The 24,881-nt window shown below is 45.5% G+C and overlaps 1 protein-coding gene across 1 annotated transcript in view; it reads left to right on the forward strand.

Moving 5' to 3' along the window:
* CELSR1 (cadherin EGF LAG seven-pass G-type receptor 1) overlaps positions 1-24,881 on the forward strand; it is a 170,339-nt gene that overhangs the window by 104,399 nt on the left and 41,059 nt on the right. Inside the window, exons 6-8 of the mRNA XM_074166519.1 lie at positions 18,488-18,645; positions 19,777-19,940; positions 21,357-21,482. Coding sequence (XP_074022620.1) covers positions 18,488-18,645; positions 19,777-19,940; positions 21,357-21,482 — 448 coding nt within the window. The remainder of the gene's footprint in view (positions 1-18,487; positions 18,646-19,776; positions 19,941-21,356; positions 21,483-24,881) is intronic.

Genomic DNA, 24,881 nt, shown 5'->3' on the forward strand with positions numbered 1-24,881 from the left:
GCTCCCTTAGCTTCATCCTTCTTTCCCTTCTTTCCCTTTTTTTGTTAAGCTTCTTTAAAGTATCTTTTTTAAAACTAAGCTAGAAACTGTTCAGTTTATTTCCTTCTTTTTACACTTGTACAGCACCTAGCAAGAAAAAAAAAGGGTTCGATCTTCTTTGGAGCTTTCAGATAATGCTGTAATTCATATAAGGAGTATTAGATTTCATCACAGCTGAGGTTAATTTTTCATCTTTAGTTTTTGAGGAGAGTGACGAGCAGACTTTGGTACATAATCTGAATCACTTCAGTCCAAAGCAAATTTTCCCAGATGAGTTTTCACAGCTCTGAAGGCTGTTCCCGCAATCTGAGTTGATCATGGTCAGATACGAGCAAAGGTTGAGTGGTTTTTGGCACCTGCAGCTCTGTGGATGATATTTGGCTGAGCATCGCTGGAATTTGGACTCCAGGAGTGGGTGACTTGGATGCAGGGGGCGACTCTGGTGGGAAACTTCTGCAGCAGCTATTTCCTTAACTTGACACATGGTTCTGCAGCATCCTGGTGATGCTGCCACCCTGCGCAAAGTCAGTTTGGTAATGATAATAATGAAATAAGAAGTAAGCATAGAAGTAACTCCTGTAAATTATTTTCCGTACTCAGCTCAGAAGTCGTGTGCTTGGTAATATTTATCTTTAGTGATGTTGAAAAACATTGTTTTATAATTAACTCCTTATCATGAAGGTCACCTGCCTCTTGAGGACAAACACTGGAGCCTCATTGGCAAGAGGTGAGTCCAGACCTGGCTTTGCGTCACTGTGTTTGCAGAGAAGCATCAAACCAGTTCTCTATCAGCTCTAGTATTTGATGCTTTCTTACAAATTCCAGTGTGTGCAGGCACTGTAAAACATTGCAGTAATGAAATGGGTTGTATCAGGGGAGGAAGGGAAGTGATGTCATTTCATTTACCATGTAGTAGTGGAAATGGATGCTTCCTCCCCTGCTAACAGTTAATACACTTGGTTTCAGTGGAGGTGCCTAAGGGAAGTACATGGATGTTGTACTAAAGAAGCGTTGGCTCTGTATTGAATTTCTGGAAGGGAAAACACCAAGGGGAAGGAATTAGTAGCTTTAAGAGAGCAGAAGTGAACTAGGAGTGTTTTATAACCGTTCTCTAGTTTCAGTTATATATTAAAAGTCTTGTCAGCTACCCAGTAGCAAGGTATCAGTTTACCTGTTAGCAATGTTACTTGCCATTATAGATGTTTGCTGACAGCGGAGGGAAAGCAGGGAGGAAAGCTGCTCGCTGACTCTGTTAGCTCAAACAAGTTACCTTCTGGGATCCTGATCTCGCAGCCATTAAAATCAATGGGGAGGTATTAAATTAAAGCTGGCCTGCGTGTGACCTGATTTCTCGGGAGATATATATATTGATAAGAAATTCAGAAGAAATGGGATTTTTTTTTAATTATTTTGGAAGGAAAGGTGGGAGACGGGGGAAGATTTCAGCCTGGCAAATAAAACTGATAAAAAATAGTGGAAACAACCTGCTGCATGTTCACAGGATAGCTGGTGTAAGGGGCAGCAGCGATGTGAGCTGCCCTCTTTGCCTCGGTAATGTGCCTCCTCTCCCCACGATGAGAGTGCGGTCAGCCACTGGTGGAGTTTGGTCCTTATCCTTTGGCTCTCCTGAGCCTGCCGGCATGAGTGATGATCAGTAGGTTTAGCCATGACGATATTTGTTTAGAACAGGAGTAAAACCACCAGGATGTTTGATGGTGACGATGCTCAGTATCAGTAATATCACAGGAACTACCCGGCATTCATTGCACATACAGGATCATGTATGCTTGTAGGCAGCGCTTAGGACACGAGATTTTAATGAGCCCGGTAGTGGGTGGTGTTTTTAATTAAGTGAAAACTTGAAGCAACTCTCACAGACTTCTGATAGAAACACTATTTTTTTCAGAATTTAAGATATACCATCAAATTTATGTTAATGTTTTACCTGACTCATTACCTCAGGGTAGAATTCATCATTTGGCACAAGATAAAAATGTTTTACGTATGGACATGTTCCTTTAATTATAGAGGGCATGTACATGTATATTTATATACTGTGTATCTTATATGTTACTTATACATATATGACATCAAAGTCACTTAAGGACCTTACTGTTCCGTAGGTGGAAACTCCTTCTGCATCTGTTTAAGGGAGCGCAGGATAATTTTACCTAAATGTCGGAAAACCTGAGAACAACAGAGAGAAACGTGATCCCGCTGATGTGCAGTACAGTAATTCTGGGGAACGGGATGAACAAAACCCCGAGTGACTCACAGAATGACTCACAAAAGTAACATAAGACTGGGCAGTCTGTGTGCGGGGGGATCCTCCTCCACACTCAGGAGGTGCAAAAGTGATGGGTGCCTCGGAGAGTGTCTCAGCTGTACTGGTCACTTGAGCCTGCAGGCTCCTAGGTTGAGACAGGACAAACTTACCCTTTTTCCATAACCGCTCTAAGGTTTCTTGTCATATTTGATAATCAATAGTAAGCTGCTGCTCTTTCACTCCTTCCTTGCATGTCTTTCGACTGAAGAGCGCCATGGTTGTTGTTCCAGATGCTTGACTGTGTTGGGAGTAAGTAACCCATCCTTTCACGGGGGTTACAGTTAGCAGGGACCTGCTGCTTTCCATCCCTGTGCACTTCCCACCCGGCAAAGCCCAGACCTGCGTTTAGCCTGAAGACACCCGCCGGAGAAAACAGGCAAATTCTTCAGTTAGAGATAAACTTAAAAGAAATGAGGGCTGCTTAGGGCTGATCTTCGGTGTGTTGTGAATTCAAAGCACATTGCTACGTGAGTTGCTCTAAATCAGACTCACATATGCTTTCAAAAATCTCCTGCCTGTGGTAAGTGATGGTTTCTCTTGAGTTAACTGGCCTTCATCTGGGGCAAGTTGGAGCTTGAGTATCGCCGAAGTTTGAGCTAATGCTGTAGAGATTTAGCTCTCAGCCCACTCGCGCAGTAGAGTTTGCCAGCACCTTTCCTTCCCAGAGAGCTTGTGTCTATCCCTCACCCACTGAAAGCTGCTCTCCAGTGCTGCTGGGCAGAGCTTGTGTGCCCTACTGGGCTCTGGACGGAGCTGGGGGCAGCTGAGGGTCTCAAGGACCGTTTTGAGAACCATCAGTTGGAGCTGGAGTTGGGACTACTGCCAGCCCAGATAGGTCTGGGACAGAGGAACAGATCCCATCTGCATTTGCCTAGGACTCGGGGGGTGAAGTGGAAGGAGAGACAGGGTCAGAGAGGAAAAGACAGGAAGAAAAAAGCATCACCAGGCCAGGTCAGGGCTTCATTTGCTGCTGTTCCTGTAGTTAGTCAGACAATATGTTGGTCAGAAAACGGAATGTCGTATGGGGGCTCTGTGCAGCTGGGCTTGGCGGTAGGGCTCAGGAAAGGCTCCGCTTCCACTCACCTTCAACATCCAAGGAGCAGGTCTGCACCATCACTGTTTCCCCTGACACCACCATTCCCTGCTGAAATCTTGCCCTCTCCTGTGACCATGCAGAGATCAGGCTTCAGCAGCCACTAGGTCCCTCATCTTCTAAATGAAACAGGAAAGTTAAGCCAGTTTCTTTGCTTGAAAGGCTCTTCTGCACAGGTGCCTTCCAGACCTCCAGCTCAATGGCAGCTTGTGGTCTAGCAAAAGGAGAAGGGTGGGTAAATGTACGGACTTGACAGAAAGCCTGATGAGACATGAGGGAGACAGGAGCGAGGAAGCAGCAGTCTCACGGGGCAGCTGCAGAGGTGGTGGGAATGGGGAGTGCTCAGTGGCCACCAGAGCCCACCAGCAGATGTGTAGGAGGCAGTTTCACACTGGAGCAAAAAGATGGCACAAATTTGCCTTAGAGGCGTGATGTGCCTTGCTGGAGCGTGCCTTGCTGATCCGGACACCTGCTCCACCTGACCACATGGTGACCATAAGCTCTTGGGTTCAGTACAACCCCTGTGTTTTCTCATGCTTTGTGCCTGCCACTCAGCGGAGTTACCTTTACAAGTATCTTTATAGCAAATCTCTAGCATTTGTCACTGCCTTTGCTTTACTAGAGCCTCTGTTTTGGTTCTGGGAGCCTGTGTTGCGCAACAGTGGCCAGAGGCAGGGCACTTCTGAAGGACTTGAGGATGCGTATGCAAAACTTCCCTTTTAAAAACTTAGGTCGACCCCCACTCTCCCACCCAAGAAACAGCTGGGACCACATTTCATCCAGCCACCAGTCACTGGGGGGGTGACAAAGCTGTACCCTAAAAGTCAAGACCTACAGGGCTGCGTGCTGGTGCGCTCCTGGGCACCTGGAGGCTCGATGGCCGCTTGCGTTCCCCTGCCATGGGCAGGCAGGACCTGCCCTTTAACCCAAAGCCCTTGCGTAAGCACAAGCGGCACGGGCTGTCACAGGCAGCGGGAGTGGTGCTGGTCTGTGTTGGAGAGGTTAATGTAGCACTTTGTTTTGAAAAGGGTGGGATGAAATGCAGCAACCTCTGATGGTCTGCTGGGGAGAGGAGCACCAGCCCTGCTGGCTGTGGCAGACGAGTCCCTGCACCGGGTGCCTGTGCAGCTGACAGATAGCTTATCTCATTTCCTTCTGAAAACACAGACCCTCTCTGATGATGGCAAATTCACCTGTTATGGAAATAAAATTATTCTTCATTCAGGACCAATAATTGATCTCACCCCTTTGCTTTTGGAAAAAAAAAAAAAAAAGAAAGGTAGATATCAACATTTAAGTGACACTCAGGTGGTGGCAACTGCATCAAAAGACATGGATGACGCTGGTTACTGCTTCCTCTCCTATAAAGGGAGAAACTTCTTGTTAGAAGTTCTGGGTTCACGGCGCCCCGTCTCCCCAGGACCTGCAGGCAAACAGCAGCATCAGGCAGTGGCTCAGCACCAGCTTCCCGGTGCCACCCTGCCACCATGCTGCCCCTTGGGCGGGAGGCTCCCCTTCCAGCACAAAAGCCTTGTTTTCTCAGCCCTCAGTCTCCCTGCCAAGGAGGCTGCCAGTGCCCCGGGTGATTTATGAGGTGGGCACATGCCTGCAGCTGAATAGGGATCACCAGCTCCTTGGAGAACAGCCACATAGCTGCCACCAGCTAGGCATAACTCGTAGTCATTGGACCCAAGGTGAAAGACTTTGCCCTGAAAGTATCCAGGACACCATCCGGTATCGTTTACTTCTTAATCTGAATGGTCAGGAAAAGTGGTTGGCAATTAAATTCTTAGGTGGGTATTAGGTATTACACCCTGTGCTGGGGAGCACCTCTCGCACCGGGGCACGGCTGCCTCTGCCGAGCGCTGCGTTTTGCAACTCGGTTGGAAAAGACGAGACCCCAACAGAAGTCAAATCACTGGAAATGCAATTAGTAGTAAAGGCTGGGTATGCCTTATGCAAATGTCTATCGCTCGTGACATCTGAGCAGACATAATTGCGATCCGAGGGAGAATTTCTGAAGTTAATCCTCCCGGTGGCTTCCAGACTAATTTGTTAAGGGATTGAGGGAGATTTTCTAAATAAACAATGCAGTTGTTGAAGATTATGATAATGCCACTGTTGATCAGATGTGGGCCCTGCCAGAGTTCGGATTTTGCTGGCTCAGAGTGACTTGCTTTGTTTACAGCGTTCATGATCAACCCAGCCCACTCCAGCATCGCTTGGCATTGTCTGGTAAAGGAAAATGCGGAACATTAATTGCAATGTTAAACAAATTGGGGGGGATGGACAGTGCTGTAAATACTGAAAATGTCATTCAGTTGGAATAACCTACTTCTCTGGGGATGCTTTTCCAGGAAGAAATGCATTTTTGTGGATCTGCATTTCCAAGCCTGAATATATAATATCTCCAAAAATGCCAATATAGCTTTTAAAGGCTCTCTCAAGTGTGCAAGGCAGAAAATGTATAAAAATTTAGTACTTCCTCTTAAAACAAGTCACATATTCTTACTTAAAATTTAGCCATATTTCTAATTTCATCATTTCCGTATCACCCATCTCGTTGTGAATATTTAATAGTGGAAAGTGCTGCAAGGTTGTGGAGGTCAGTGGTGGCATGGCGAGGAGGAGGCAGTGGATGGTGCTAACTTCTAGCGGAGTGCTGATGGAATACTTCACCAGATCACCCATTTGTGCTGGACGCCTTTTGTTCTACGGCATTTTCATGGGATCAAACGTTCTGCCATAGCTTAAGCATGGGGAAGCTTGCAGGACACCAAAAACACAGGGACCATGAGCACAGTCAAGTCATTATCTCTAGTTTTGAGAAGGACTTATCTGTGGTTACCTGCATAAGTGCAGGTCTCTTCTTCAGAGAGAAAGTTGCCGGGATTTCTTCAGTTATACGAGGAAGAAAAGCAACTTAAGTGAAAAAGTCACTTTCTTTGCTAGCCACAACCAAAATTTTTAACCAGCAGCATGAGGGACATACATGTTTAATTTACTTCCCAACTCAAGAGGTCAAGGAGTTCTTACTGGATCACCACTATTATTAGCCAGATGCAGGTTATGACAGTTTTTCACAACCTTTTTACAAGTTCTGTATCAGCAGATTATTGTGCTTTTTGGTGGGCAGGCGTTTATACTTATGAAGCATGATGGTAGATAGTGCTGGAGACACATGTACTATATGAGGGTATGGCCTTTGAATCAGAGGAATTCGTAGCTATGCATTTGTATTATTTATCTATGCTATATATTTTTGGTGCTAGTGGGCATGACTGTTTAAAAAAAAACCCAAAGCCATAGCAATTAAAATCACAAGCATGTAAAGGAAGGGAAAGAAATTAGATTTTCCATTACTGAACGCATGCCAGAGTTTTACATTTAAAGTTTAAAATGTTGTTCTAGTCCAACACATAAAATACGTTGCTGGTGTCTGACTGCAAAACATGTCATTTCCTACATGCTCAGAACTCAATTTTTAAAATGCCATGAGAAAAGGTAATCTGTGCAAAAATAGTTCAGTTTATGAGTCATTTCCTGACATTCTGGCTGAAGATTCAGACTCCCATCCTTGCTGAGACCCAATTCATCCTCTTCCACCTAAATCCTGAGGATCATCAATTAAAACCCTAGTCTATATGAGACATAGATTTGATAAATAGAAATGGAAGCTTGAGAGATTCTGATTAGAAGTTATATACAATATCATTAATAGTGGAGATATATAATCTCTATGATAATCTGCCTGCAATTCTGATGGTTACGCTGTCCTTTGAAATCTTTAAATCAAGTCAATATCTCCCTTTCTAAAGGAAAATTTTAGCCATGTTACTGAGGCAGGACTCACTGGGTGATGTTCTGTGGTTGTAGAAGGCAAAAGGCTGAATAGATGATAACAGGAGTCCCTTCCATCCATAAAATGTGGCAACCCTGTGAAAACACGTCTTGAGCTTCAGCCTGCAGTCTTGGAGGTGGGAAGCCAAGAGCCAGGAGGACAGGAGAAGTGTGGCTGCACGTTTGCCCTGTTCTTGCACTCTTCCACAATACCTACAGCTCCCTCAGCAGGACTTTGGTCTGGCCTGTGGCAACCATTTGCGTTCCTAACATCTCCCGAAAATCACTGAAGGGCCGCCCGGCTAATATTTACTTTTCTTGGTGCTGCTCAGACGTGGTTGCGGAGCCCTTGCAGGTGGTAGTGGGTGTAAGGGGGGTTGCTGATCTGCCCTTGCGGAACAGGCACACGTGAGCCTGGACTGTAAAAGCCTCTCCCTGCAATTCCACTGATACTTATTCATGTGGATTTCAGTTAGTAGTAATTGGTTTTGTTGATTTTTGTTGAGTTTTTTTTCTGGTAGAGGGTAAGTGTGAAGTGATTGATATCTGGGAAAGGAAATCAGGATTTGGCGGCGGAGCGACATTCCATTGTCTTGACACAAAATAACAAATAACTTGCCTCTAAATCTGTGTCTCGGGAAATGAAAGTGTAAAGCAGTGAAAGTCATTTGGAGGTCACCGAGAGGCTCTTGGTGTGTCCTGCTCCCCAGCCCAGAGTCGCTCAGCTCTCTGTAACAGCTTTGAGAAGTCCCTGGGGTGGCTGGGGCAGAGGAGGACAAGCGCCAGTGCCTGGCTCTTTCTCTCCCCCGCCTGCTTTCGAAGTGTTGTTCATGCAGAGCTTGCGAACGCCACCTGAAAACACTGGTTGTTGTGGCAGCGATTTTATACACAAATGCAAACAGTAACTTTTCAGAAACGGTCCCCAGGGTTTTTGCTCCGTGAGTGGCAGCAGGGACCACGTGACCCGCCTTCTTGATGCAGGGAAGGCTGTAGACGTTGTCTACCTGGACTTTGGTAAGGCCTTTGACACCGTCCCCCACAGCGTTCTCCTGGAGAAGCTGGCGAATCATGGCATAGACAAGTGTACTCTTCTCTGGGTAAAAAACTGGCTGGATGGCCGTGCCCGGAGAGTTGTGATTAATGGGGTGAAATCCAGTTGGCGGCCGGTCACCCGTGGTGTCCCTCAGGGCTCAGTTTTGGGGCCGGTCTTGTTTAATATCTTTATTGATGATCTAGATAAGGGGATTGAGTGCACCCTCGGCGAGTTTGCAGATGACACCCAACTAGGTGGGAGTGTTGATCTGCTTGAGGGTCGGAAGGCTCTACAGAGGGACCTGGACAGGTTGGATCAATGGGCCAAGGCCAATGGGATGAGGTTTAATAAGTCCAAGTGCCGGGTCCTACGTTTCGGTCACAACAACCCCAGGCAACGCTACAGGCTCAGGGAAGAGTGGCTGGAAAGCTGCCCAGCAGAAAAGGACCTGGCGGTGTTGGTGGACAGCCGGCTTAACATGAGCCAGCAGTGTGCCCAGGTGGCCAAGAAGGCCAACGGCATCCTGGCCTGTATCAGGAATAGCGTGGCCAGCAGGAGTAGGGAAGCGATGGTGCCTCTGTACTCGGCACTGGTGAGGCCTCACCTCGAGTACTGTGTTCAGTTCTGGGCCCCTCACTACAGGAAGGACATTGAGCTGCTGGAGCATGTCCAGAGGAGAGCCAGCAAGCTGGTGAGGGGTCTGGAGAAAAAGTCATATGAGGAGAGGCTGAGGGAACTGGGCATGTTTAGTTTGGAGCAGAGGAGGCTGAGGGGGGACCTCATGGCCCTCTACAACTACCTGAAAGGAGGTTGTAGAGAGGTGGGTGTTGGCCTCTTCTCCCAAGTGAATAATGACAGGACCAGAGGAAATGGTGTAAAGTTGTGGCAGGGGAGGATTAGATTAGGTATTAGGAAGAATTACTTTACTGAGAGAGTGGTCAGGCACTGGAACAGCCTGCCCAGGGAGGTGGTGGAGTCGCCATCCCTGGAGGTATTTAAGAAAGGTGTAGACATGGCACTTCAGGGCATGCTCTAGTGCTCAAGATTGTTGGTTTGCGTCTGTTTGTGGGTGGGTGTGGTGGTGGTGGGGGGGGGTTGGTTTGGTTTTTTTGTTTGTTTCGGTTTTTGTTTGTTTGTTTGTTTGTTTGTGGTTGGACTCCATGATCTCAAAGGTCCCTTCCAACCATGAAGATTCTGTGATTCCATGATTCTGTGTCAAAATCAACCCGAGCTCCCACTGTTCTGGAAGCCTCATCCTCAGCAAGGCTGCTCAGTGCTTTCTCCTCTCGCTCCTCCCAGTTTTTAAAAGGCTTGACTTGCATGCCAAATTACGACACTGCCACTTCCGGGTCCGTGCCCACCCCACGCCTGAGCTCGGTCTCATCTGCGTGGCTTTCCCCATGGCGTGGGGCTCTCAGGTCACCCTGGGGAAGGTGATACCCAGTGGTGCTCCGGGAGGCTGATGTTGCTCAAGCTGAGCTGTCTAACACCTCCACTCCACAAAACTCCTCAGAGTTTTAATGGCACCTCCCAAATGTTGATTTTCAGCACCTCCTGAAGGCTAAGGAGATGCGAGGGACCTCCACGAGAGCTGGCCGTGTCTGAGTGGCCCTTGGCTCACCATAAGGCCCTGAGGACAGTTCTTGAAAGCTGTGCTGTGCAGCCCAGAGGGCTTCTGCAAAGCCAGCAGAGTCATTGAAATGGCACCCCAGGAATTTGGTGTGAGTGCTTTGAAGTGCACTGTTATCTCCTTTTAATCACACACTAAATCTACAGTAACTCGCTGATTCACAGTAACTTTTCGGGTATTTTACATCTGTCGGTGGTGGAGTGAGGGGAAGCGGTACTTTGCAATTACCTGGCCACCAAGGGGTCTGTGTGTACTGGGAAACCCTTGCAAAGACCCAGCCATGAGGGGAGTAGCCCATAGAGCAGTGTGGGATTCCTAGATTTTATAGACTCAGTTGTGTCCCCATCACCCACACTGAGCAGCAGTTTGCTTGGCAAGATCTCACCAGGGATGAGTCCAAGGAGAAGGAGTTTAATTGCTGTGAATAAGTGTCAAATTGTGTTATTTCTAGGTATTTCTTGGACTCTGACAGCAATAACATTTGCATCCTGGATGCAAAATTAATTCATAAAACATACAAGATTTATATGAGTGGTACTTTGGCACGTAGATGGACAAATGGTGAAGGGAGAAGGGTTTGCTGAACTGGGAAAGGAGAACATGTGAAGGAGAACAAGGATGCTCTTCTAGCACCCTTCACGTGCTCTCTTCTCCCAGTTCTGCAAGGATCCTGGAAGAGCATCCTTGGTGGAAGGGAAGGAGGCAGCAAAATAGGCAGAAAAAGGCTTCAGAGGGCAGGAGAGGGCAGGGAGAAAGCGCAGCAGCCACAGGGGCAGATGAGAGGGAAGAAGAGGGCTGCAGAGGGCAGAGGAGGGAAGCCGCAGCAGCAGAGCACCGTGGTGAGTAGTGTCTCCCACGTGGAAAGCTGGATGGTGTCCCGAGGAGTGGGCATGGCCTCTCAGCAGCCAAAACAGGTCCTTCTTGCTGTGTCACTGATACAGTATCAAAGAGCTGAGAAGCTCTTTGGGATAAAATTTGCATTTCCAGGGGGAGGGAACTCATTCTTCCTATCAGCACTACAGCAGCCTTTGCCAAAATTAGTCAAACCTAAGAATATACCCTTTGCAGGAGCTGGGTGATATTTGTGAAGATACTGGTGAGGCTGTGTGGAGGGAAGGAGCACATCTGGATGTATGTGTAGCCATGGCTTTTCACAGCTCTCACCGTACCATTGCCACATGGTGGGATGGGGTGGCTGCCCCTCGTCTTTGCCCTGCCACCAAAAGAGCAGCAGCAATTCGGGCAGCGCCATTCACGTGTGCCAGGTCTCATAGCTGTGCCGAAAGCCCCTGCTTTGAATATCAAAGTCTAGCTTCTGGATGCGGCCGTGAAGGAGGTAACAAATCAGGCTGGTAAAACTTGCTCAACTTTGTAGCCGAGCCTGGATCCTGAGGATGGGTGTTTCAGGGAGTTTGTCTAGGAAAAGGAACTGGTCTGGTGGCTTTTCAGGATTTGCATTTTTGACTCACTGATGAGAAGCTTTTTGGTTTTCCTTTTCACTGTCACAGGCTCTCATGTTTCCCTACAGACTCAAGCCAAGTTTGTATAAAGAAATGCCATTAAAATATTCAGGGAATAAAGGGGATACATACATCAAAGGAGTAAGGGGTTTATGTGAAATGGTTTGTCCTGCCTTTCCCTGGTGACTAATCAGGATGTGTAAAAGATTCTCAGTTCTTCGCACCACCTAGTTTTAAAGGTGCTCTGGAAAGCTGTAGGGGGAAACTTTAAAAAGCAGAGATTAACATTAATGGTTTCTCTTAATATAGCCTAATTTGGAGTTTCCCGATTGATCAGAACAGTCTGCAAGTCCATGCCACGGCGCTAAGCTTCTCTGGCATTTCCTAGTCTCTTCCCCTGGGATTGCAAGCACAGTGCTTTCCCCATTTGTTTTTTCCTGTTTATTTATTTCTTTTGCTTGCAGGGGGGCTGGGCTCCGTCCGCTTGCCCAGGGAGACCGCCGCCGCCGCCATGGACCCTTAATGAGCTTTTTGACCACTGAAGCAGCACAGCATCGCCTGGGAATGGGAGGGGGTTTCTCTCCCTTCCCTGAGTTAGATAGCGGAGCAGAGGCCACGGGTTAACGAAGGAGCCGGGGCGGCTGGCCGGCTGCCTAATGAGCGCCAGGGAGCCGGCAAGGGGGGACCCCGGCGGCGGCCGGAGCCCCAGCAGCAGCCTCTGGCGGGACCCAATGCCAGTTGCTCCATTTTTTTCCCATTATTACTGTAGCTGGAAGCGTTACGAAGCAAAGAGCCACAAAGGGTATGAACGTGAGGCGTTTTCTGCCCAGCATTTTGGGGGCTGGTGGGGTCTGAACCAGCACATTAAGAGTGCAGAGGAGTGCTTTTTTTTGTATTAAAAATAACTAGGAAACAGGTTCTTTTTAACCTTTAGCCACTCCAAGCAGTCAATAAATCATTAGCTGCTGATTAACAAAAACAGAAGGGTAACTTATTGTCCAGTAAGCAAACTCTTGGAAGCACTGAAAGGCTGGCACTGACTTCAGGATGGCTTTTCATTTTACACATTTGCACTTATTAAAAGGACAAACAAGCCAAGCTCTGCATATTAAGATGTGCCAAACAAAGCATTTTGCAAAAAGACCAATTTTCTAAAATAGGTATATTTTTTAATGTGTACAATGACCTGAGCAAGTGAAGTATTTACAATATGCAACATTATATCTGTCCCCCCAAGAAAACAGGTCTCCTCACATCAAGCATAAAGAGATGGGTTGTGTCTCATTTCCAAGGGCTTCCAGTTTGTGTTCTCAAAGCGTTGGCCATACTTACAGTCTGCTGCTGAATCGTCTCCTCGGCTGTCAGCTCCTTCAAAAGACTCAGTGGGGTGGCTAAAGCAGAGGAAGTCCTCATGGCCAAAGTTGGGGCTGGAGAGCACAGCTTTCAGTTTGAGTTCAGGGAATGTCTGTGAAGTTGGAACACTTCCCCTTGGCCGACCAAAACCACTCTCCCTTTTTCCATCTGTGTGAAAAGTCAAGTGGCAATCTTTTATCTAAGAATGGAAGTTGGATAAAGGTGTTTCTGGTAGAGGAAATGCTTGTGGGACCTTTGGAAAAGCCCTATTATCTTACGGATTAAGTAATAAAAGGGTGAGATCCAGGAGCGTCAGTGTCATCACTGCTGCTGATTGACTAAACAAACTTTTGCACTTTTTAGTATTCCTATTACATGTACAGTATCTAGTCTTGCTTAATCCAAAAGAAGTCTACTAAAGATTGGACTATTTGCTTAAACCTCTCCAACAATTTTTCATTGTGGCTCTTGAAAACAATAGTATTTACAATGTGAAAATATAACCGTTAAGTATTTAAGACAAGGCTTTCATTGTCTGTTAATCTGTATGTCTTTTCCATTCACCGTGCATCATTAGACCATCTGTGTCTTTAATAAGTAACTGTGTGGGCTCTCGCAGTTTAAATATTTACTTCAAAATAATAGAGGGTCCAAATGAAACTGAGATACATGAGAATATCCGTGTCTGATGTTTTAAGTGGAATGGGAGTAGATTTATGCAGTAGATTTGCAAACTATAAACAGACATGTTTTGGTGACCTTCTCTCCTCTATCTAGTCTCCATTTATAAAACACAAGTTCACAGATTAAGCTTCTCAGGGCTTTACGTGCACCTGGGAGAATCTACATATGCTTCTCTGTTGAAGTTGCAGGGAGAAGTCCAAACAGTTCATTGCTCCGTACTTGGGTTTCATGAAAATCAGATTTGGCATCGCTAGTGAAATCCCTTCACAGTGGTGTTCTCTCACTGCAGCCTGAGAATGTCACTGCAGGTGGCCAAGGGGAGTTACATGCACCTTTGCAGCTTGTGACAGTCACTTCTCCGGGTCACCACTGAGGACAGTAGATGAGTCTCACTGTTAACTCCGCTGTGCTCAGAAACGGAGCTGCAATTTTCAAAAGACCAAGAAAATACTGTTCTTGCAATTACACTTTGCCTGGGACTCTGTCCAGGCAAGGGAGAATGTCATGGGTGAGACACGAGATTTGAGATTGTCCACCCATAGATCAGAACCACTTATCTCCTTCATGAAAGCTCGGTGAAGCAAAGTTAAGTTTTGTAAAATTGTGTACAATTTTAGGTGCTAATTGTCATTATTTGAGGCATATAAATGTGGTTCGTCTTGTGTTACAGATAGAGAGAAAAATAGGTGGCTTCTGCTCTCACGTGTGGATCCTGAGTCAGGGCTGTTTGTTTCTTTTCTCCAAGTGACTCAGTATGTGATTATAACAAGAAAACATAAGGGTCAATATAACGCAACATACTTTAATATGAGGTGCACAGAATGTTTGAAGAATCACTATGTGATGGTGATAATTCACCGCAGCACTTAGGGCTGATTTATTTCCTTTTTTTTTTTTTTTTTTTTTTTTGAGTCCAGGATGAATCAACTTCTTTCATAGTTTGTTTAAGGGAGGCCAAGTTCTCTCTCCGGCACTGTTTGGTACCTCTTTTTGCTACTCAGTTTTACAGCATGGGGTCTTTGAAGTTCGAATTCCAACCTCTTTCTGAACGAGCACTAAGTAAAAAGGCAGCCTTTAGGGTTAGGCAGCACAAGGTAAATTTTCAGCCCCGTGAGCAGGAACTCAGTTACTTGCATTACCATTAACGGGGGTCATGCTGGTAAATTCCTGTACACCACATTGAACATTTACTCATGAGTGCAGAATTGGCACAGCTAATGGAACTTGCCTTTCGGGTAGCATGGTGTTTCAGGAGATGAGTCTGACAGGCAGAAAGGAGGGCTAAGTACCCAGATGAAAGTCTGGCTTTTAACTCCTTGAACATGTTTCCAGAAAATAATAGTGTGAATTAATGCTGGTTAGTGTTAGCTGTTCCTACTGTTAGGGATCAGTCTTGCTCCAGTAGGATTCCTCAGAGGCAAAGACGATGCCTGAAATGTAAATGTGTGTGCTATCATTTAGTGTGGGCAATTTGCTTTCTTGTGCATTTTCCAAATACTACTTATTTTCTTTTGAATGTAGGCTAGCCCTCTTGCTAACACCAGCTTCTATAATCACAAACAAGTTAAGTTCTTTTTTTATCATTTTCGCCCCTGTAACTTTCCCAAAGATAACCCCTCCTGTGGCTGAGCATCACCTGCTGATTTCCAGCTTATGTTACTCATGGACATCTTATCCCCATTTGCTCTTGTACTGTGTCCATTGCAGTGGCAGCATATTCTCATTTCCAAAACTCTTCCTTAGCCTTTGCTTTGCCAGGCCAAACACAGTAAGTCCTTTTTGGCTATTTGATAAGGTAAGCTTTCCATTGCCCTGGCTGCAGTTCTGTGCATCTGCTCTAGTCCAAAGTTATTTTTAATTAATTAAATCAAAATTGTCCACAATATTCTGTCCTGTTCAGTTTCATAAAATTTCCCTCATACTTCACAACAACCCACTGTTTTATTGTGTTTTGTATATTTTAATTACACCATGGTTCATAATTGTTTTATAGTCAATTAATACAGGTAATTTTTTCTTATTTTTCATCATTTATAGCTGATAATCTCTGAGCCTGCAATAGAAATTCTTGTCATTAGATCCCAAGTTTCCTGTTCTGTGATTAATTCCCTTTCTAGGACTCAGCTATTCAAAGCGGTTCTTTTTTTAATGCATGATACTCTAAATATCCTTTGCGTCACCAGCTAACTATATTTAGTATTAATCAAAATATTAAATTACTAAAATCAGTTTCATTATTCAATTCTGAAGGAACTCCTAATTTAGGCTCCCTCTGTTGCAGTCTTTTATTTATTTCACATTACTTCATTTATAAAGTATTCCCTACACTAAGTGTGGAGATGAGTAGTGTAGTACTTGCCACATATAAGCGAAAAAGAGTCCATGTCACATTAAATCATTCTTTCCTTTCCCAGCAATGTATTCTTCCATTTTGGGAAAAGCCTGTTCTGTCAAATGAGCCTTTCAACATGGTCAGAAAATCACTGTTTGAACTAAGTGTGGTTTGAACCGCTGATAGGTCTCTTTTCATTCACCGGAATATTCCATTTCTTCTTCATCAGCTTATGCTTCCGTGTGGTCATCGGAGCCCAAGAGATGCCAAAGGTCTGCACTGCAATAACGAGTCAATATCTAGAGAAACACTTTGCAATTTCTATGTTAAGTAAAAGTAGGGGGAAAAACCTCAATTTGGGACTGCAGCTAGTTGACTGTGAAGGAGCAGCTGCAAACTGCTGAGTCTCATCAGGTTGCAATCTTGATTAACACTGGGCAGATCCCCCCTGCTGCGAGAATAAATACCCTGCCTTTGTCAAGGCTCCCATGTAAGAAACAATAGGTTATTTCAGTGAAGCAAAAGAACGTAAATGTTAATCGAATCATTCCTCCAAATGAATAGAAGTGGCACCCAGAATGTAAACATTTTAATTTTGGAGGGGAAGGTCTGCCTGTCAGTTGGTTAATTTTCTATGTATTTTTTCATTTACTTCGAAAAGCTGCTCACGAGCATTGCCATCATTGTATACAATAACATTTTCAGCCCTGCACATATGTATGCTTCCTGTCTTTCCAAGCTAGGCAGTGGCAAAGCCCAGGGAGTATCGGAAAAAATAAAATCTGCCTTAATATTACTCAGGAGAGGTCAAAACCTTATACTGTGTAACTGCCAAACTATGTGATCACATTAGTTCTTGGTAGAGGAAATGGAAAATACTTTCCAACTGGAACTGACACCAGGAAACATCTTTTTAAAATGTTTTTTATACATTGGGATAATTACCCTTAGAAATAAATCTGTGTCTCTTTACGCATGGTGAAAGTGGCTTTAGGTATTTTAACAAATTTATGTGTGTACAAGCGAAACAGAAAGAATAGGCATTTATCTCCCTTACTGCTTCCTTGTTTGATGTACAAATAAGGGATTTCAGTACGCAGTTGAGCAATATATGTTTTAAAGCGGGTGTACAGCAAACTACAGTGATGCCCAGCCATCTTCCATTTTCATATGGTTACAACTATTGTTGCTCAACACATCATAAAAATACCTCTCAGCTTTCAGTTTTGCTGGGTATCTGGTCAGATCCTGGTGGCATCACTCTTGTGGGGTGTCCCTTTGCCTGCAGAGGAATAGCAGCAAAGCCAGGGGAGTTCAGCTCGTTGCTTCTCTTGTGCCCATAAGGTCCTCAGAGATCCTGCACCAGTGGTAGATTAGGACTCTGTAGCTCTCTACGACCACTAAACATGGAAAATGGTTTTCTTAAGTAGTTTGCTAGTTCTTCACTGAGGCTGATACAATGCTGTTTATACACATGTCCTTTTTTAGCCGTCATGATGCACTTCTCCGTTGGAGGAATCTGTCTTTTGAGTTTCTGCGTAGCAGGTATCACTTCTTGTCAGGGGGGGTCCATCTCATCAGTTAGGAAATTAGTGGAGGTGAAGGATACATTTGTGGTAGAGGCACAGAAGTTTGGTGATTGGATTCCCGGTGGTCCCATAGGCTTTCCTGTCTGTTGGGATCACTGAATTTCCCCAGTTGTTGGTAGTTGCTGAAGTGGGGAGAACAACTGCCAGCAGGGTGATTGGCAGAGCGAGCCAGTAGCGGTGGAGGTGTGAAGCTGAGTGTGGCAGTTCTAGTTTTGTGGCCCACATTCGTCAGGACACGTTGTGATTGGGTGGGCAGGAGTTCCCTACTGCCTGGGTGAAGCCGGAGATCAGGAAGCTGGAACATCTATTGACATTCTAAAACACACTTTCTTCCCATCTTCCATGCACTACGTGCAGTCTCAGTCTGTGTGCCTGGACCAAAGTGGCTGCGTAAGCAAGCTCAGATCCATCTGTTATTTTTGATTGTCCAACTCTACACGTCACTGATCTCTCTTCTCCCATGACTAGAAACCAGGGGCTTCTCAGCCAGCTCAGCAATGGGCAGTGGTTTTCCGTGCCCTCCATCTTGTAGCTGGAACAAGTAGTCTTCATCTAAGCTCCCTTCCAGTCATCAGACAACCTGTCACTACAAACTTCATAAGAACCTGCGCCCAGTTTCTGGTAGCCCTGACAGAGTACTGCCATCAGAGAAAATTTGATTTAAGCCTTTAGCTTCATTTGTGATATTACATCATTTTACGGTTTTCTGTCTTTGGACAGAAACAATGTTAAAATTCAAGTTACTTCATTCATTTGAGGTGAAGTGTTGCAAAATGAGCAGAATTTATTAGTTTGCTGTGCAGAAGTAGGAAAATGCCTCTTTGAAGGTATTTGGGCCAAAATGGTTCAGCAGTGGAAAAGACCAAAGCCACTTCTAACCATGCTCTGTATCACACTGGGCGTGTGTGGACTCTCTTTGAAGTCATCCATTGGGTTTTTTCCTTGCCTAGATGTCACAGATCAACGTAACTTCTGCTATTTTGTTTATATATCCTATTATAGTCCCCTTTGGGGGATAGGAAGAAGTATGTTGTTGAGCTGGCTGAACCAGCATTTAAATCCTCTGCGTATGTAGCATTGTATGATGTGTGCCATGTGTTTCTTGAAGCCCAACATTGGGAGATTAGGAATTCCTCATGGGCCTTCGGGAGAGAAGGTGGCCGTGGTGACCGTGGACGACTGTGACACAGCGGTGGCTGTGCGCTTCGGGAGCCTCATTGGAAACTACACCTGTGCTGCCCAGGGGACTCAGACCGGCTCAAAGAAGTAAGGATTCCCTATATCTCCATTTTTCCACTCATTCTCTTCTTCCAGGGGAGAGTCAACAGTATGTGATTAACCACTAAGCAAATTAAGTTGTAAAAGCAGATACGATTTAACAAGAAAAAGTGACAAGGTTTAGTTTGGCAGATGAAATTCATTGGAGGCTACTGCAAATGTCAGCACAGTAGGTGGAATGTGCAGTGTTTTGTGTAGATAAGTGTCCAAGTTACTTGTAAAATGCAAAAAAAAAAAAAAAGACCTGAAGGTCAGTGTGTATGGCTCCCAAAAAACATCTACTCAGAATGAAAATGTAGAGGAGGTCAAATAAAAGGTTGGACTTTATTAATGAAGAGGATGGCTGAAGAGCTTATTACTTCCATCATTTTAGTTAACAGTCCTATCTTAAAAGGAGATAGAAATAAAGGAGGTACAGAAAAGGCCAGTATTGAAAAAAAAACTTTCCTGTGAGGAAACACCAAAAAAGATTAGTACTGTTGAGTTTAAAGACAAGATGGACAGCAAGCAATGTAGTGGGGATATAAGAAAAAGAGTGATAGCAGAAAGACAGTTGAGATGCCCAGGCTGCTCTAAAATCCCAGCAGGAGAGACCATAAAAATTAGGGTTAATTTAAACTAAGCAGGTGATACATTTTTCATGCAGTGTGGAATCACTCAGTGGTACCTGCCTGCACCAAACGTTATTAAGACTAACATCTTCAGAGGATTTTAAAAGGGTCGTCAATGTATAATAATTAAGTCATTGTATCAAAATCTACAGCATCCCAACCCTTGTGCTGTGGAGCATAAGCCAGCCCCTGGGTGACTGGAGTCAGGACGAAGCGTCCTGCAGCTGGACATTTTTATAAATTTTCCTTTTTATCTTCATATTGGCCACTGTTAGGGCCAGGTCTTTGGATTCTGTAGGAGTATGACAGCTCCTAAGTTAAAAATTACTGTGTTTCTAGAAGGTCGTTTGATAACAAACTCTGGAAGTGTTGATGTAGCAAAGGGAAGATCATGGCAACACGGGTAAACCAAACAGCCCAAGTGTGCTTATGGGAGCAGTAAGATAAAGACCAAAACAAAACAAACTATATGCAAGAATTGATGAGCGTTTCTTCCGTTTTTTTTCAGATCTTTGGACCTAACTGGCCCTCTCCTCCTTGGTGGTGTCCCAAACTTGCCTGAAGATTTCCCGGTGCACAACAGACAGTTTGTCGGCTGCATGAGGAACCTCTCCATCGACAGCAAGCCGATCGACATGGCTAGTTTCATTGCCAATAACGGCACCCTGCCGGGTATGAGTGGCTACCATCTCAAAAGTCAACAGGAGAATGCTCTCTGCCGTAGTTGTGTGTGTAACAGGGCTTAGGATGTTGAAGGGGCCAGCACTGGGAGGAACCCCAGGAAGGGGCAGGGGACAGCGGGGTCTGAAATGGCCCCTATCCTTCTGTTAGCACTGCAGAGTGCAAAGAATTTGCCTTGGGCCCTGTGGCAGGGTCTTGAGGTGCTGCTGGGCATGGCACTGCCACCGTGTCACCAGCACAGCTGCCACCAGACCTGCTCCCTTCTTGTCACACCTCATTTGTTTGAGCAAGGAGCAGTCCCTGCCCGTGCCAGGGACACACACAATAGCCTGTGGCACAGCGCACAGGTACAGGATTAAGCAGCATGTGGAAAAGGACCGGGCTTGTCTAGACCTTCTGCATTGCTATGAGTTTCACCCAGGAATTTACTCCTAAATGAACTTTTCCCCCCTTTTTTTTTTTTTTTTTTTTTCCCCCTAATTACCTTTTAAATGTCAGTTTGCTCTGAAAGCTGGTGGGACTAGTTCATGAAAAGGACAATGTTTTTAATGACTTTTTCGTAGATTATGTTTGTTCTGTAAATCAAATTCTGCAGTCTTCCAAATCTGAAACCTGCTTCACGAGGCAGCCTGTTGGAGTTTTTGATTTGGTTTCCGGTCCCTGAACCCCAGATCAGGATTAGTTCTGGTCTACAAAATGTTCTCATCATAATAAAATGAGCTGTTAGACACAAGAGTGGCAAGTCCCTTCCTTCCACCCTGGTGAAGGTCTGTGTAAGAGCTAAATTGCAATTTTTAGGTATGTTGCATTGATCATGGATTAAGAAGGGAGTCGTAACATAAGCTTCAAATTGCTATTTTGTCTTGTAGCCCTTTTTCAACAGTTATGTCTCTAATATTAGTTAAACAAAAGGTTTTATCTTATGGAAATATACATCAGGAGGGTCATGAAGTGTTTTCTTCAGGATGGATTTTTTTTTTCTCATTTGGAAACACGTTTCCGTACAGTTTAAAACAATGATATATAGTAGTGTTACTCCACTGTGTAATGCTGCCCATTGGCTTTCCCTGGTTAGTGTGTTGGTCAGATAACAGTAAGTTGTAAACAGTGGTGCCGAGTCACAGCACCAGTCAATCTGCCTGTTTCCAGCAGTGGATGCCAGGGGGAGAGTGTAAAAACAGGAGAAGCGTGCAGTGATATTTCCCCAAAAATTTCTTTTAGTCCCCAGAGATTTACAGCTCAGTGACTGTATTTAATAACCTTTGATAGATTTGTCTTTATGAATTTGACACTTGCCCAGCTCATGTAAACTTTTGCCATCCGCATTTTGCTTCGCTGACTTCAAGGATATTGAAAAAAACACCCAAGTCTATAATGGTCATGTCTTCTTTTTACATAAAAACTCAGGCTGCGCAGCGCAGAGGAACTACTGTGAAACCAGCTGGTGCCAGAACGGAGGCACGTGTGTCAACAAGTGGAACACGTACATCTGCGAGTGCCCCGTACGCTACGGAGGGAAAAACTGCGAGCAAGGTAGGACACAGAGACCCCTTCGTGCATAGCCACGTGTGCAGGTTCCATTACCCATCATTAACATCTCATATCATGTATGTCAAACTGTGATGCTTAAAGGATAGGTGACAAAAGATTGCAATTAAGACTAAAAATCACCCATTATCTATTTGAAACAATTTTAGAGATCACCTATGTAGTGTATATGATAGCTGACATACTGTCATGAATAACAGCAGCTTTCATCGATTTACTTACCTAAGCAAAGTAGTTCCACAGAACTTGGCAGCAGTTAGTAATTTGTTTATAGTAAAAATGCCTGATCCTAAGCCCCTTTAAATCAGTGGAAAGAATCCCGCTGACTTTATTGGGCTTTGACTCAAACCAGGGATGAATGTGCAGTTTTAATCACCACTTTCTTGGCAAGAAGGCAGTCTCTGCTGAGTACGAGCACTTGCAGTTTTACTGGATTTTTCTTTGATTGAACACAATGTGCGTATATGTGTAAAACCTCATTAATAAAGGATGAGGAAGGAGCAGCAGGTGTGTTTTATAGGGCGTGAAGAACTTGCAGTTAGTTTCTTCCCAAGGAAGTGAGGAGTCGTCTCCATGAGGGCTCCCAGGGGGTTACAGTAGCAGCAGGCTGCATGCTGTAAGGTGGCACCTACACGTCTAATGGAGGGTTGCTCATCTGGAGTCTTCCTGGAGGCTTCCAGGAAAGAAAACCTGCTTAAACGAGGCATGGCTTTCCTAGAAACAGAAGGCCAGATTCTGGCCTCTGCTGCATATGTGGTAGGTCTTTGTTTCTATTATCTCCCTGTGACACTTATCATAGAATCATAGAATAGTTTGGGTTGGAAGGGACCTTTAAAGGTCATCCAGTCCAACCCCCCTGCCATGGGCAGGGACATTTTCAACTAGATCGGGTTGCTCAGAGCCCCATCCAGCCTGACCTTGAATGTTTTTACCACCTCTCTGGGCAACATGTTCCAGTGTCTCACCAGCCTGACAGTAAAGAATTTCTTCCTTCTATCTAGTCTAATGTATCCTTTTTTAGTTTAAAGCCATTACCCCTTGTCCTATCACAACAGACCCTGCTAAAAATCTGTCCCCATCTTTCTTATAAGCCCCCTTTAAGAACTGAAAGGCTGCAATAAGGTCTCCACGGAGCCTTCTCTTCTCCAGGCTGAACAAACCCAACTCTCTCAGCCTGTCCTCATAGCAGAGATGCTTCATCCCTCTGATCATTTTTGTGGCCCTCCTCTGGACCTGCTCCAACAGTTCCATGTCTTTCCTGTGCTGAGGGCCCCAGAGCTGGATGCAGTACTCCAGGTGGGTTCTCACCAGAGCAGAGTACAGGGGCAGAATGACCTCAACAGACCTGCTGGCCACGCTTCTTTTGATGCAGCCCGGAACAGCGTTGGCTTTCTGGTCTGCAAGCTCACATTGTCGGCTCATGTCCAACTTTTCATCCACCAGTACCCCCAAGTCCTTCTCATCAGTGTTACTCTCAATCCCTTCATCCCCCAACCTATATTGATACCGAGCCTGACTCAGGTGCAGGACTCTGCACCTGACCTTGTTGAACCTCATGAGGTTCACATGGGCCCACTTCTCGAGCCTGTCCAGGTCTCTCTGGATGGCATCCCGACCCTCAGGCATGTCAACTGCATCACTCAGCTTGGTGTCTTCCACAAACTTGCTGAGGGTGCACTTAGTCCCACCGTCTGTGTCATGATGAAGATACTGAATAGTACTGGTCCTAATACGGACCCCTGAGGGACACCACTTGTCACTAGTCTTCATCTGGACATTGAGCCATTGACCACATTGGCTGATGTGTTTCTTGAGTCCCTTTGGCAGTGCTGGATCTGCTTCAGGTTCACAGACAGCAATGGCTTTGGCAGGTTAAGAATTCAACTTTTTCAGTTGCCCAGTCTTCAGAAACTCTGGGGTCTGGTCTGCACTAGTGAAGTTGGGGTGTTTTATCTTCACCACCCTGCTTGGACCTGCTGTCTCACCTTCTGGCAGCTCCCATCTCCCTCCGCTGACATGTAGAAGAGATATAAAATTAGGGAAAAATTAGTTTCACCTTTGTTGTAGCTTAATTCTTTTAAAAATTGTGATATTGCAATGCTGTGAAGAAGCTCTAGCAGCTGTGCCCGTCTCGCTCTTGGCTGGCTACTGTCATTGCACTGGCCTTGGCCTGAATACCACAGGTTTGCACCAAAACGTAAGCTGTCATATGTCCTACACCCAAACTGCAGGTGACATCCCGGTGTTGGCAGTGCGTTTCCCCAGGCCCTCTGTCTCCACAGTGAATAGTTGTCATGTCTTTCTGATGGCCTTTTAAATGTAGGAGATTCTTAAAATTGTGTATAGGTACACAGGCAACGCTTCAAAGTGACAAACCCCGAGAAAACAATTAGTTTGCACCACTGCATCGCCGATGGCAGGGAGATGCTGTGCTTGGAAGCATGTCCACTGGCCTCTGTGGTGACAGGGATGGTCAGGTCCTGTCTGTCCCCTCCAGGGACACCCCTGGTGCCAGACATGGGGAAGGGTTGGGGAGAGGAGAGAGGTCAGGGAGGGCTGACTGATGGGGATTTCTGTTCCACCAGCAGAGGAAGGTGCACCCTGGCCCCGGGGGAGGGAGGGGAGTTGGGAGGAGGTGTGGGAAGGCAATAGTATTTGCAAGCACCAAAAGTCACCACCAGTGAGAAAAGGAAGACGGTGGCTAATTGCTGTGCCAGTCCAGTTCTCCCAGAAGCTGAGCTGAAACGCTTGCAAGCAGCATTCCCAGACGCCAGCAGGTGAGAAGCTCCACTCTCTGGAAAAAGGCAGACTTAAAAATCTCAGCAACAGTCTAGAAAACCACTAGCAAAGAAGTTGGGAATTGAGGTCATTGTGAAGGTTGGCAGGGTAGAGGACGAAGGAGAGGGCTGACTTTTGTGCGTGTGGAGCAGAAGGGGGAAATGACCACACTCAACACTGATTTCCTGGTTACTTTTACATTGATGTGGTGCAGTGCAGGCTGATGGGTCGTGCCCTGGCCCAGGCAGCCAGAGCTTTAAGCACTGGATTCAAGTTTAAGCAAGGTGGGAACATATGTGTCTGGCTGACTATCCACATGGGCTCAGCACATGATGAGATATAACACTGGGTGCCAATCTGTGATGGTTGTACCCAGTCTCTAGGGCCTACTTCCACCTGCAAAAAGCTGCCATGAACTTTACCAGCATGCACATGAGTGAGGACATCAGGCAGGCGCTGATTGCAGATCCCTACTACAAGGTGCCACGCATTGTGGAGGTGCCATATGGCGTGCTGCAAGTAGCACAGAGCTCCCACAACTTAATTTGTGCTTCTGATCAGTGAAATCCACTAATCCGTGGTACTGTAGCTCCTGTTACCTGAGGT

This window comes from Numenius arquata, chromosome 2, assembly GCF_964106895.1.
Source record: "Numenius arquata chromosome 2, bNumArq3.hap1.1, whole genome shotgun sequence".
NCBI lineage: Eukaryota > Metazoa > Chordata > Aves > Charadriiformes > Scolopacidae > Numenius > Numenius arquata.